The 14,069-nt window shown below is 37.0% G+C and overlaps 1 protein-coding gene across 1 annotated transcript in view; it reads left to right on the forward strand.

The window, feature by feature from the left end:
- Positions 1–14,069, forward strand: part of SHCBP1L (SHC binding and spindle associated 1 like) — a 40,070-nt gene that overhangs the window by 24,795 nt on the left and 1,206 nt on the right. The window contains exons 6-8 of the mRNA XM_006048634.3: positions 5,678–5,783; positions 11,864–12,017; positions 13,370–13,620. Of these exons, the coding sequence (XP_006048696.1) occupies positions 5,678–5,783; positions 11,864–12,017; positions 13,370–13,620 (511 nt within the window). The remainder of the gene's footprint in view (positions 1–5,677; positions 5,784–11,863; positions 12,018–13,369; positions 13,621–14,069) is intronic.

Here is a 14,069-nt window from a genome sequence, read left to right on the forward strand (position 1 = left end):
AAACCCTACCTCTGTGTGTGTGCATTTAGTTGTTCAGTCATGTCCGACTCTTTGCAATCCCATGAACTGCAGCTTGCCATGCTCCTCTGTCCATTGGATTTTCCCAGAAAGAATCCTGGAGTGGGTTTGCATTTCCTACTCCAGGGGATCTTCCCAAACCAGGGAGTGTCCTGTGTCTCTTGCATCTCCCATGTTGGCAGGTGGATTCTTTGCCCCTGAGCCACCAGGGAAGCCAAAACCTTTTTTTTTTTTTTTTTTTTTTTTTGCTAAGTCTTCCAAAAAATAAAAAGAGAAGGGATTACTTCCCCAACTCATTCTATGAGGCCATTATCACCTTGATACCAAAACTATAGAAAGATATCACAAGAAAACTGCAGAAAATATCCAGTATAAATATAGATGCAGGGACTTCCCTTGTGGTCCAGTGGTTAAGATTCTGAGCGTCCAATGCACAGGATGTGGGTTCAACCCCTGGTCAGGGAACTAAGTCCCACAAGCTGCAGGACACAGCCAAAAGACTTAAATAAAAAATAAATGAATAAAATAAATAAATATAGATGCAAAATCTTCAATAATACTTTAACAAACTGGGTCTAACAACATATGAAAAAGATTAGACACTATGACAAGTGGAATTTACGCCAGGAATGCAAGGTTGGTTTAACATATGGAAATAAATCAATATAATACACAATAAAGCCACATTATCATCTCAAAAGTTACAGAAAAATCATTTGACAAAATTCCTCTTTCGTGATAAAAATTCTAAAAAAACTTAGAATGGATCATCCTCAACCTGTTTAAGGCCATCTGTGAAAATCCTATAGCATCATATTTACCAATGAAAGAATGGATGTTTCCCCGCCTAAGATAAGGAACAAGACAATGATGTCCACTCTTGTATTCAGTTGTGCTGGAGGTTCTAGCCAGAGCAATAGGAAAGAAAAGGAAATAAATTCATCTAGATCCAAAAAGGAAAATGAAAATTATCTCTACTTGCAGATGACATAATCTTGTATATAGAAAATCCTAATGAATTGATGCTTTTGAACTATGGTGTTGGAGAAGACTCTTCAGAGTCCCTTAGACTGCAAGGAAATCCAACCAGTCCATCCTAAAGGAGATCAGTCCTAGGTGTTCATTGGAGGGACTGATGTTGAAGCTGAAACTCCAATACTTTGGCCACCGGATGCAGAGAGCTGACTCATTTGAAAAGACCCTGATGCTGGGAAAGATTGAGGGCAGGAGGAGAAGGGGACGACAGAGGATGAGACGGTTGGATGGCATCACTGACACAATAGACTTGGGTTTGGGTGGACTCCAGCAGTTGGTGATGGACAGGGAGGCCTGGCGTGCTGCAGTTCATGGGGTCACAAAGAGTCGGACACAACTGAGCGACTGAACTGAATACTGAAATATTTTTCTGTGATGTAAAGAAATTGCTGATATACAAAATAACATGGTGGATCTCAAAATAGTCTGACTGAAAAACTCCAGACACAAGAGAGTACATAGCATATTCTACTTTAAAATTCCATTTTAAAATTACGAAAAAGGTAGTGGTACTGATGAACCTATTTGCAGGGCAGGAATAGAGATGCCGACATAGAGAACAGACTTGCGTACACAGCTAGGGAAAGAGAGGGAAGGACGAATTGAGAGAGTAGCATTGAAACATATACATTACCATATATGAAATAGAGAGCTAATGGGAAGTTGCTATATAATGCAGGGAGCGCAACCCAGTGCTCTGTGACAACCTAGAGGGATGGAATGGGGTGAGGGGTGGGAGGGAGGTTCAATAGGGAGGGGACACGTGTATACTTATGGCTGATTCACATGGCTATATAACAGAAACCAACACAACATTGTAAAGCAATTATCCTCCAATTAAAATTACAAGAAAGGAAAATCTATGACAAAAAGATTAGTGGGTTTCTGAAAGTCGATGCTGAGGACTGACTGCAAAGATGTATGAAGGAACTTGTACGATGGGAATGTTCTATATCTTGAGTGTTATGATTGAGTTGCTGCTAAGTGACTTCAGTCATGTCCAACCCTGTGCGACCCCAGAGACGGCAGCCCACCAGGCTCCCCCGTCCCTGGGATTCTCCAGGCAAGAACATTGGAGTGGGTTGCCATTTCCTTCTCCAATGCATGAAAGTGAAAGGTGAAAGTGAAGTCACTCAGTCGTGTCTGACTCTTAGCGACCCCATGGACTGCAGCCTACCAGGATCCTCCGTCCATTGGATTCTCCAGGCAAGAGTACTGGAGTAGGGTGCCATTGCCTTCTCCGACAATAGTATATAGTACCACCTATAATCTTTTTTTTTTTGGATGACATGTCAGAACATTTATTCACCTGAAGCCCATCAGTTGAGCCTTCTCTAGAACCCTCCTGATGGGTTCAAAACCCCTGCAGTAGAATGGTAGTCTTGGCCTTGCGCTCTGCCCTAAGAAGGAGAAATGAGCTCCTGACATATGAGTGACGCCCACTGATCTACATTTCTCCTTGATTGCAGCTACTTCTTCCAAAGGCTGGAAGGAGCAGGGTTTGACCTCTTCCTTCTCCTTTTATACGGGTAGTTTGAGGCAACAATTCTAAGTGTGTGTGTCTCTTCTGCAGTTCCAGGCTCTTATTCCGGCCAGCTGGTCCTCAAAGCTCAGAGGGTAGATTTTTAATTGAATCTTAATATTACCAAGCTTCTAGATCTAAATGTCAGGGGGATTGAAGAACTTTTGAAATGATGCCTTGTTATTCAGTTAGCCAAATTCTGTGGGAAATTCTATAGATCAACAAACAAATATCAGGGAATTCCCTGGTGGCCCAGTGGTTAAGACTCCAGGCTTCCACTACAGGGGACACAGATTCGATCCCTGGTGGGACAACTAAGATCCTACATGCTGCAGGGCCAATAATTAAAAATAAAATAAATTAACATCATAAAAGAGAATGGGTAATTAGTATAAATGAAAAAAGATAGATTTAGATATTTAAGATATATTGATCAAATTTAGTGTATGGACCTTGCTTGGCTCTTGATTCAAATAAACCAATAGTAAAAATATCTTCCAGAGCTAAGTGCAGACATTTGAACACAGACAAGGTGTTAGATGATGTAGGGGCACTATTATTAACCTTATTTGGTGTAATAATGATACTGTGGTTATGCTCTTTTAAAAAGTGGCTACCTGTTGGGTATACATACTGAGGTATTTACAAGTCAAATTAAACCATAGCTGGGATTTCCTTTAAAATATTTTGGTGACTATGGTAGGGGAAAATGTTGTGAGAATGAGATAAATGACAATTCTCGAAAGTAGTGATGGATGGATATATATTATATATATATATATACTCTACTTTTAAATATACTATTTTTTCTACTTTGGATATGTTTGAAATTTTTCATAATAAAGAACTGGGGATTTTGTTTGTTGAATTTTAAATAGGTTATGTTCACATAGGTTATAGCCATCAGAGTGAGTTCAACATGAGTATTCCCTATCTTTACCCACACACTCAATGACTGTCGGTCACAAATGAGAGGAATGAGTCAGTGGTGAAGAAAACAGCAAAGCAAGTGAAGTGGGCAGAACAGTGGCAGCTGGTACCCACCTCTGTGTTTGGGATGAGTGGGGAGTTGTAGGACCGTGACAAACGGAAGATCACAAACATGATTGAGTTAAATGGCTGTATACATTTGTGAAATCTCATAGAGAGGCTCACTTAAAATGAGTGTTATGTAAATTATACCTTATTAAAAATATAACTTTGAAAATCACTGACATAAACCTTTAATTTTAAAGCTAGGATTGTATGATAAACTATTTCCTGCATGTAAGATGCTTTACTCTTTGAGCAACTAGTAATTATATATATGGTGAAAAAAATGTATGAGTAGTTCTCTTTCTCAAATCAAAATTTGCTTAAATAGGTATAAAAGTGCTGAATGGGTTTGATGTTGAAATGTTAAATGAAACTTTTCCTTTGGAGGACATTGCTAATATCTTAGAGTTCAAAATTCAATCATTGGAATGATAAATACATTGGAACAGTTCTCTGAAATGTTAAGCTTCACAAAAATATTGGTAACTGAGGTATTGCTTATATGTGGAACCTAAAAAGAAGGGTGCAAATGAACTTAGTTACAATACAGAAGTAGAGTCACAAATGTGAAAACAAGCTCATGGTTACCAGGGTATAAGGGGGAGGGGAGAGAAGTAAATTGGGATTGACATATACACACTGCAAAGTGTATATAAAATAGATAACTAGTAAGGACCTACAGTTATAACACAAGGAATTCTACTGTATACTCTGTAATGACCTATATGGGAAAAGAATCTAAAAAAAGGGTGGATATATGTATATGCATAACTGATTCACTTTGCTGTACACGTGAAACTAACACAACCTTATAAATTAATTATATACCAATAAATTATTTTAAATATTGATAATTGAAATATAAGCTGAAAAATATTGGTATTAATGCTGCATCAAGTGATAATCAAAGTGCTGCAGAGAACCCAAAAGATTACCCATACGGTAAATATGGCTGACAGTAATGATAAAGGTTATACTCAATTTTTTTTCTTTCTTTTGAACACTTAAATGATTAATAGGAAACAGGAACTGTAAAGGAAAGCAGAAAGAAGACAAAGAATGGAATTATCTAAAAGTGCTGAATAGCAATCAGTTAAAAACAATGAAGAAAGAAGCTAGAATTGTTTGATGGAGGCCAACAGCCAACTTATCCTGTTTCAAAGGATAAGTTCTCCATAGATACAAAAACAATTAATTAAACGTAGTCTCTCAAATTAGGCAGATCCCCAAATATTCTTATACCTCAGTAGCACAGACATAATCTATCTCTGCTTTGGGTGTCTACAATTCAATGTTTTATGAAAGTATAATCAGGAAATTTTCTACTGTACTGAAAAGTTAAGATGATTGAGGTATTGATTGTAGTGAGTTGCATGCAGATTTTCAGAGTTCAAAAGATTTCAGAGTTAAATGGTTTAAACACTCAGTTATTTAAAAGATCTCAATTATTCCATCACTCTCAAATTGCTCATTGCTCTCAAGAAGCTCAAAATGAATGGAACCTATTACTCAAAGATGCTTAGTACCAAGTTTTTTTTTTTCTTTTTAATGCTTTTATTCTACATAAATTACTACCAGAGACTAATGTTTAAAAAGCAAATAAACTGGACAGATGCAGGACAAAAATCTGTTCACCCAACTATAAAAGGTGATATGTTTTTTAAAAATTACAATAAATGCAGAAGTGTTTGACACATGCAGTAGCCTTAAATGAAAAAGCACTGATTCCCACTGTTCCAGGAAAACAAAAAGCAAACACACACAGTGAAACCCACACATCTTACTGCACTCCACCTTAAAATGTATCATATATTGGGTTTGTTTATAACAGCACAGATCCAAGAGTCAAAATGAAATAAAGCGGATATTTTAAAGATTTAAGAGCCGTTATCAAAAATAAATTACATTTTTTTCAAGATACAGAAATGCTGCTATGATGGCTGAGAGCCCAGTAACCTTTCAATAGCCGCATTGATATCCCCTCCTGTGGCTATTAGCGCTTGCAAGTAGGTGTACCTTAAGTATTTTTCATATTGATTTAATTAAAATAAATGTTTTCAACTTCAGAGTTCATGGACCTTTCTTTCCAAGAATTCTGAGGCGTAGGAAAGGAAAAAGAAACTTTGGAAAGACTATAACACATATCGTAGCAAAAGTGATGACTACTGACATGGTAAGTAATACATTTTATTCTTATTTGTTCATTTAAGTTTTAGCTGCATATAATTAGAAAACAAACTCTTTGAAGGTTGGATTCTTGTCTGACCTTAATGTCTCTGTTACACCCAGCTCAGTGATTGACATATAGTAGGTACGAAATAAATAAATGTCCACAACTATTTACAGAGTACTAATCTTGTTGCCAGGTGCTATGCTAGCACCTATGGGAGAGAAATATGAGAAATACTGCATTTGAGGGAGATACACTTTTGAACCAGACCCACAGTCCTGCTTCTTCCATACATCTGAGCAGTTTGAATGATGGTGGAGATGTTGTTTAGTGGAAGCTGAGTCATGTCTGACTCTTTTTGTGCCTCCGTGGACTGTAGCCTGCCAGGCTCTTCTGTCCATGGGATTTCCCAGCAAGTATACTGGAGTGGGTTGCCATTTCCTTCTTCAGGGGATCTTCCCAACCCAAGGATCAAACCCACATCTCCTGCATTGGCAGGCGGATTCTTTACCACTGAGCCACCTGGGAAGCCCTATGGTGGAGACACGGACAAGTAAATAGGCTATTGCAGTTGCAACACAGAATAATATAATAGTAAATGCTACGATAGGAGTATATACAGGAGGCACTTAGGACGGGTACATAAGCAGAGTTAGGAATTCTGGCAACGCTGGATGAAAGAAATAACGCAGATGAAACCTAAAGGATGAGTGTAAATTTAACTAGCCCAAGTGGGGAAATGTTCTAAGTCATCTCACTTGACCTCTCAGTAGTATTTCACAGCTCTCTCCTTGAATAGTTTTTCATTGTCTTCTGTTATCATACTTTGCTGGTTCAATCTCTCTAGTTGTTGTATTTTTTCTCCTCCTGTCCTTTAAATGCTTGGAACTTATCTTTTTTCTGCACTATATGCCTAAGTGATTTATGTTGCCTTTTCCCATGACTTCAGTTATATATACACTAATAATCTAAAATGTGTATCCACAGCCACATTTTTTGTTCTGAGCCCCAAACCGGTATGTCTAGCTACCTATTGCTCATCACCCCTTAATTATGTCCTGAGTACTTCAACTCAGTGTCCGCAATTAAATTCATGATCTTATCGAGTAACTAGATTATCTTCTAGTGTTCTCTGTTTCAGTAAACGGCACTACCATCTACCCAGTTGTTAATTACCATCTTCTGAGAGTTTATCGTCCCCTCATCACCTTCATATACCCCTTCCTCCCTCACTAAACCACGTCTTGGCGTATACCACGTTGTTTGAGAGAGCTACCGTATGTCCTTTAGGTCTCAATTTAAATGTCGTTTCCATTGAAAAAAACTTGCTCAACCTTCCAGAATACATAGACTACATACTGTGCACCCTGCCTGTTCCCTTACTGTCACTTTTCCTTATCATAACTGTGTTAAATATTTTCTGTGGCTACCTATTGAACGTCTGTCTCGTTTACTATTAATATACTAGCTATTAAGAGCCAGGGGAGTATGTTTACCATTCATGTAGTCACCTAGCATGATGATTGGCATAAGGTGGGTGCTGAGCATTTTTCATTGAATAGTAAATGAGTACATGTTTGACAGAGAATGGGGTATATATGAGGAACTAAAAGAAGTCCAGAAAGGATGGTATTTAATACCTAGTAGGAGAATGAATAGAGATAAAGCCTGGCCTATTAGACTGGTCTTATCTGTTATCCTACCAATTTTTATTATTTTAAATAAAATTTAATTTCCTTTGATTTGCTTACTGGATCAGATTTTCAATAACATTAATTATTCCACCAATTTTATTTGTAAACATCTTTTGAAACATCGTTGTAAAGTAAGGTATAGATTTTATCTCTAGCCTTTTAAAATATTTTTATTTTTACCTATCTTTTTATTTGTTTTTAAATGTTTTTGGCTTTATTTTCCTATATAACAGTAAAATGTTCCTGTGATTTTTATTCAGTGCTTTGCAACCCTGTCTTCATTTGTGTAAGTAAATATCCACAAACTTCAGACAACAGGACAATGAGAGGAAGACCACTCTGAGAAGGCAGCATCATCAATTTCTACTTTGCTCAGATCTTTGATTTTAGATTTACCTTTGAGGTGGACAACATATTTTAATTTGGTGTACCTAGTCACAGCTGTGTATATAAGCCTTTAACACTTTTCTCAACTTTGAAGATTCTTTAGTCTTTTTCCTGCTCTATACTCTCCTTAAACAGTTTTAATCCATGCCCATTATCATTATGCTGGTGATCTTTACAAGCAGTGTAGTGAAAAGTCATGGACTTTGTAGTCAGGTAGCCCAGTGTTTAAATAGCCTGTTTTGGGCAAGCAGCCTAACTCTGAACCCCAATTTCTTTATTTTCAGAGTGCTTTAAAAAGAGAGAAAAACTGTGCTGATTAAGAGGATGATCTCTGGAGCCAAACTGCCTGGATGCAGAGTCTGGCTTTGGCACTTATTAATCATGTGATTTACAACAAGCTGTTTTCCCATTTGCGCTTTAGTTCCTCGTCTGTAAAATAGGGATAATACTGTGTTCTTTATTTACAGAGACTATATGAATTCACATTTGTCATGTGCTTAGAATAATGGTCAGCACATAGTAAGTATTCGATAAACGTTTTCTGCTAGTATGATGGCCGCCGCCGCTACCACCACCGTCACAACGTCACCACCAATACCACCACTAAACTTTATTTTTTTGAGGATGAAATTAAATCCTATGTATAAAATACCTGGCAGCCTGGCATGCAGTGGTTTTTCAGTAAATTTATCCCCTCTTGCATTTTTTGCTGATCAACATCACTACAGGTTCTTCTCAGCATCTTTACCTTATGTCTCACTAAAAGACAACACCCTAAATTTGAACTTACTGTTCTTTTGTACACAGCCTGTCCTTAGTCCTCCTGTATTCTCTATTGAATTAATGTCCTAGATATCCTTCCAGTCAATTGAACTAAATATATCTTTACTTCCTTAGTCTCTCAAATTGTGATGAGAGACCTAAATTCTATCTTTAGGTTTAGACTCAGTCTGACTTCTGAATCATTCCTAACAGAGATAAGCAGTATTTATTTCAGTGCTTAAACTAAAGTTCAACATTAGTTATTCTCCTATATTTAGGAGAAATATCAATGTCCCCATTGTTCATCCTAGGACTCTATCCTGTTCCTTCTTTGTCTAGAAGGCAGGATAGTGTGGTGGTGAAGAATATAAGCTTTACAATAATAGAAATCTAGGTTTGATTCATAGTTTTTCTTCATAATACTTGGGTTGGATTTAAAAAATTACATAGTTTCTCTTACTTCCTTATCTATAAAAAGGAGTAATGAAGTCTATCCTATGAGTCATTCAGTTCAGTTCAGTCACTCAGTCGTGTCCGACTCTTTGTGACCCCATGAATTGCAGCACGCCAGGCCTCCCTGTCCATCACCAACTCCCGGAGTTTACTCAAACTCATGTCCATCGAGTCGGTGATGCCATCCAGCCATCTCATCCTCTGTCGTCCCCTTCTCCTCCTGCCCCCAATCCCTCCCAACATCAGAGTCTTTTCCAATGAGTCAACTCTTTGCATGAGGTGGCCAAAGTACTGGAGTTTCAGCTTTAGCATCATTCCAAAGAACACCCAGGGCTGATCTCCTTCAGAATGGACTGGTTGGATCTCCTTGCAGTCCAAGGGACTCTCAAGAGTCTTCTCCAACACCACAGTTCAAAAGCATCAATTCTTCAGTGCTCAGCTTTCTTCACAGTCCAACTCTCACATCCATACGTGACCACTGGAAAAACCATAGCCTTGATTAGACGGACCTTTGTTGGCAAAGTATTGTCTCTGCTTCTGAATATGCTATCTAGGTTGATCATAACTTTCCTTCCAAGGAGTAAGCGTCTTTTAATTTCATGGCTGCAGTCACCTTCTGCAGTGATTTTGGAGCCCTCAGAAATAGTCAGTCACTGTTTCCACTATTTCCCCATCTATTTGCCATGAAGTGAGGGAGGTAAAACAAAGGTCAGTTTCCTTACCAGTCCCTCTTCTGAGGTAACGAGGAATAAGAAAAATATAAATGATGGGAATTCCCTTGTGGTCCAGTGGTTAGGACTCAAAGCTTCCCAGTGCAGACGACATGCGTTCGATCCCTTGTCAGGGAATAAAAATCTTGCAAGCCGCAAGCATGGCGCAGCAAAACAAAACAAAAAACAAAACCCAAACCAACAAAAAACTTAGGGAAAAAAAATTAGATGGCTTCTAGAGTTTTTCCAAAACATTTATTTACAGAGATAATCCTTGTGCTGTTTGCCACAGATGTATAAGAGTACGTAAGATGTAATACAAACACAAATGACTATCTTGGTTTGCTGACTTAGGATTACTGTAAGAGTTTCATATGTATATTTCTAGAAAAATGTTCACTCCTGCTTATCAAGGAAAACTAAAATTAGGCAGCACTCCCGCTTATCAAGGAAAATTAAATTTAGGCAGCGAAAATTGTTAAAATAGCAAATATTGTTATACATTTAAAAGATACCCCATTCTGATGAGCTTGCAGAAAGAAAAGTGAGTTCTCAGATCAAGTTTCAATTGGTTAAACTTTTCTGGAGGGCAGTTTAGCAATATGTATACAAGAGGCTTAAAATGTTTTATACCTTTTGACAGCAATTCTCAATCTAGCAATTTACCCTAAAAAATAACAGAGATGTGCATAATTTATTTGTGGTAGTATTTTCATGATATTGGAAAATTATAAGCTATCTAAATAAGGATAGAAAATTATAACATAAATTATGACACATCGAGATTTCCCTGATGGTCCAGTGGCTAAGTGTCTGCACTTCCAATGCAGGGGGCCCAGGTTCTACCCCTAATCAGGGAACTAGATCCCATGTGCTGTATCTAAGACCCAGGCAGTCAAATAAATAAATATATACACATCTATATGATGTATTATTACATAACTTTAAAAAATTAGGTTTTGAAAAAATATTTAAAGACATGGGGAAGTGTGATATAATGTAATGAGAAAATCAGGATTCAAAATCATCTGCATCCATCTTAATGATACATCAGTATTATGCATGTGAGTATATGCATAGGAAAAAGACAAGAAGGAAAATAGCTTCATAAATATATTCTATTTAGGTAAAAACTTGTTAAAATTTCCATTTTTGTTATGCTTTGTTTCAATTTTCTATTTTTTATAATAAGAAAAAAGAGACATGAATGATAATGCCATTTGTATTGGGATAAAAGAATAGACATTTTTTCATGGTATATATTTAGTTTTCAAATTTTATTTTTAAAGTTTCTCATTCTTACCGGTTCTAATAATGAAGTTCTTTCACCTTTTCTACTCCCAGTGCAAATTCCGGTACTTTTTCATTTTAGTTTTAGAATCTATAATAAATTTTTGATGGTTTACCAAAATTTTAGGGTCAATTTGAGTTAAAGAAAATAAAGTAGTAGTTTCCAATAGGAAAGAAATCTGGGGTCATCAAAACCTAGACCTAAAGTTTAGCTTTACCACTCACTCATTCTGTGTCCATAGGCAAATCATTCACTCTCACTGAGTTTCAATTTTTTAACATTACAAGGGTATAATAATACTTTATCTCAAAGAACTGTTGGGAGTTTAGGGGGTAAAGGTCACAATAACTTCTGGCTGTATTTAGTAGCTGTAAAAATTATTCAGGATTTTAAGGAAAATCTCCTTTCATTGTTCTTTGAACATTTAATGAACATAAATATACACAGTATTTAAACCGTGCATTACCTATAAAATAATGTGAAAAAAGACGTCCCTGGTGGCTCAGAGGTTAAAGCGTTTGCCTCCAATGCGGGAGACCCAGGTTTGATCCCTGGGTCGGGAGGATCCCCTGGAGAAGGAAATGGTAACCCACTCCAGTATTCTTGCCTGGAGAATCCCATGGATCGAAGAGCCTGGTAGGCTACAGTCCATGGGGTCGCAAAGAGTCGGACACGACTGAGTGACTTCACTTCACTTCAGTGTGAAAAAGCACATTACCAAGGAGGAGTTAGCGGATTTAAATGACCTATGTCAGTTGGACCTACTGTTCTATTTCTTCTTTTCAGGTAAAGGACTTATCTCCAGACACACTTCTCCAACAGCATGATGATTTGGATTTGGCTTTGGATAGCTGTTACAGTGGAGATACAGTTGTTATTTTTCCAGGAGAATATCAAGCTGTAAATCTTGCTTTATTGACTGATGACATTGTTATAAAGGGTTAGCATGGCATCCTTTTTAATCTTTTAATAGCAGTGTATTCTGGACAAACTGTATATTATAAACATGGTTAATCAGATTACTAGAAATTAGAACAGTTTGGGGTTTCACGAAAATCCCTTATGTGCCTTTTCCAATTAATATTTTCTCACCTGTCCAGTGTGGGCTTCTAGGTGGCTTGGTGGTAAAAAATTCAGCTGCCAATGCAGAAGATGCAGGAGATGAGGGTTCAGTCCCTGGGCTGGGGAGATCCCCTGGAGGAGGGAAGAATACTGCCTACTCCAGTATTCTTGCCTGGATAATCCCATGGACAGAGGACCCTGGTGGGCTACAGTCCATGGGGTCACAAGGAGTCAGACACAATTGAGCAACTGAGCATGCACGTGCATTCGCACCTGTCCAGTAGTGTATTATCTGTACAGATTACCTCCTTTGGACATACTGCACCAGAGCAGATCAATGAGACTGCTTCCCCATGATAAACAGTCAGAATAAAAAAAAAAAAAAAATCAGCTCTATTTTTTACCTGAACTACTTTTTTCTCTTCTGTCCCCACAGCATTTCATATTACTTTAGTAGAAAACCCAAATGTAAAGGTATATTAAAATATACTCAGTATTTTCTCTAAAAGCTTAATTCTATGGAAACTTACTAAACTAGAAGTAAAAAAGCAGAGTTTAATAAATTTCTTTTAGATTCTGAACATATTTAGTGACTTTGGTTCTGCCCTTTTACATTAAGGTTATTCCCATTGTCTGGCCAAAAGACAAGACAGATGACCAACTTTGCTATCATTTCAAAAATTGAGCATAATTTCCACTAGATTTTGATGACTGTAATGTTCACTTTGCTGAACTATATGGGTAATAAGGATATTTGTTAATTTAAAAAATTTGTTGCCTTCAATATACAGCCCCTCATTTTTGGATAGATGTTAAACTTAGAGGATTGCGACTACTAGAGCAAAATTATAGACACGATTACAATAATCTTATAACCTAATTCAAGAGTCTCTGCCAGTCTTTTTTATTATGATTTTGAAACCAGGTTATGGTAAGATACTTTCTGGATCTTACACATTTTGTAGATTACTGCTCACTATGTAATATAGGGAAATATGTAGTGGAATGAGTATGTTAAATACCATAGGTACATTTAGGTTGATTATAAACCCAGATTGTTCCATCATGGCATCAAAATAAGGAAACAAGACTACATTATAGTTAAGTGTCTAAATGGTTGACTGAATAATTACAAATGTTACTTGTAATAGCAAGTATTACTGAATGACTAATGGGCTTTAAGCTTTGAAAGTACTCATTTAATTATGCATTTTTATCCCTATAAATCAGGAATTGGAAAGCGAGAGGAAATTATGATTACTTCTGAACCTTCTCACGACAGTTTTGTGGTGTCCAAAGCTGATAATGTGAAGCTAATGCATCTGTCTTTGATACAACAAGGAACAGTTGATGGGATTGTGGTGGTAGAGTCCGGTCACATGACTCTAGAAAACTGTGTATTAAAATGTGAAGGAACAGGAGTATGTGTTCTTACAGGGGCTGCTTTGACTCTTACAGACAGTGAAATAACTGGTGCCCAGGTATTTTATTTTATAAAATTTATGGCTTTATTGGCTGTATATAACTTTGAGTGATCTTAATATGTAAACAGAAGGTACCAATTGTTTTATCTTTGAATGGAATTATAATTAAGCTTGGAAACTGATAAAAGTAAATTAAACAAGAACAAGTACAAGCATGTCGTTTTATACACTTAGTATACTGAGGAAAGTGAACTGCCAAAGTAAGAAATGAGTTTTGTTGATGTGTGCTTTTTAAAAAAATCTAGGAATCAGCAGTTATAAACAGACTTTGAGTCAGGTTAACAGATTTTAGCAGCATTATGAAGGATTTAAAGTACATATACATTAATTTTTATAACTACTTAGAATAACTGCTGTTAAGAGATTTTCCCTTCTAAGGCATGATTCGGGTGGGAGGAGAGCAATGTAATGGTCCATACAACTTCAGCCTTCCTATAGGTCTAATG

This window comes from Bubalus bubalis, chromosome 5, assembly GCF_019923935.1.
Source record: "Bubalus bubalis isolate 160015118507 breed Murrah chromosome 5, NDDB_SH_1, whole genome shotgun sequence".
Lineage (NCBI taxonomy): Eukaryota > Metazoa > Chordata > Mammalia > Artiodactyla > Bovidae > Bubalus > Bubalus bubalis.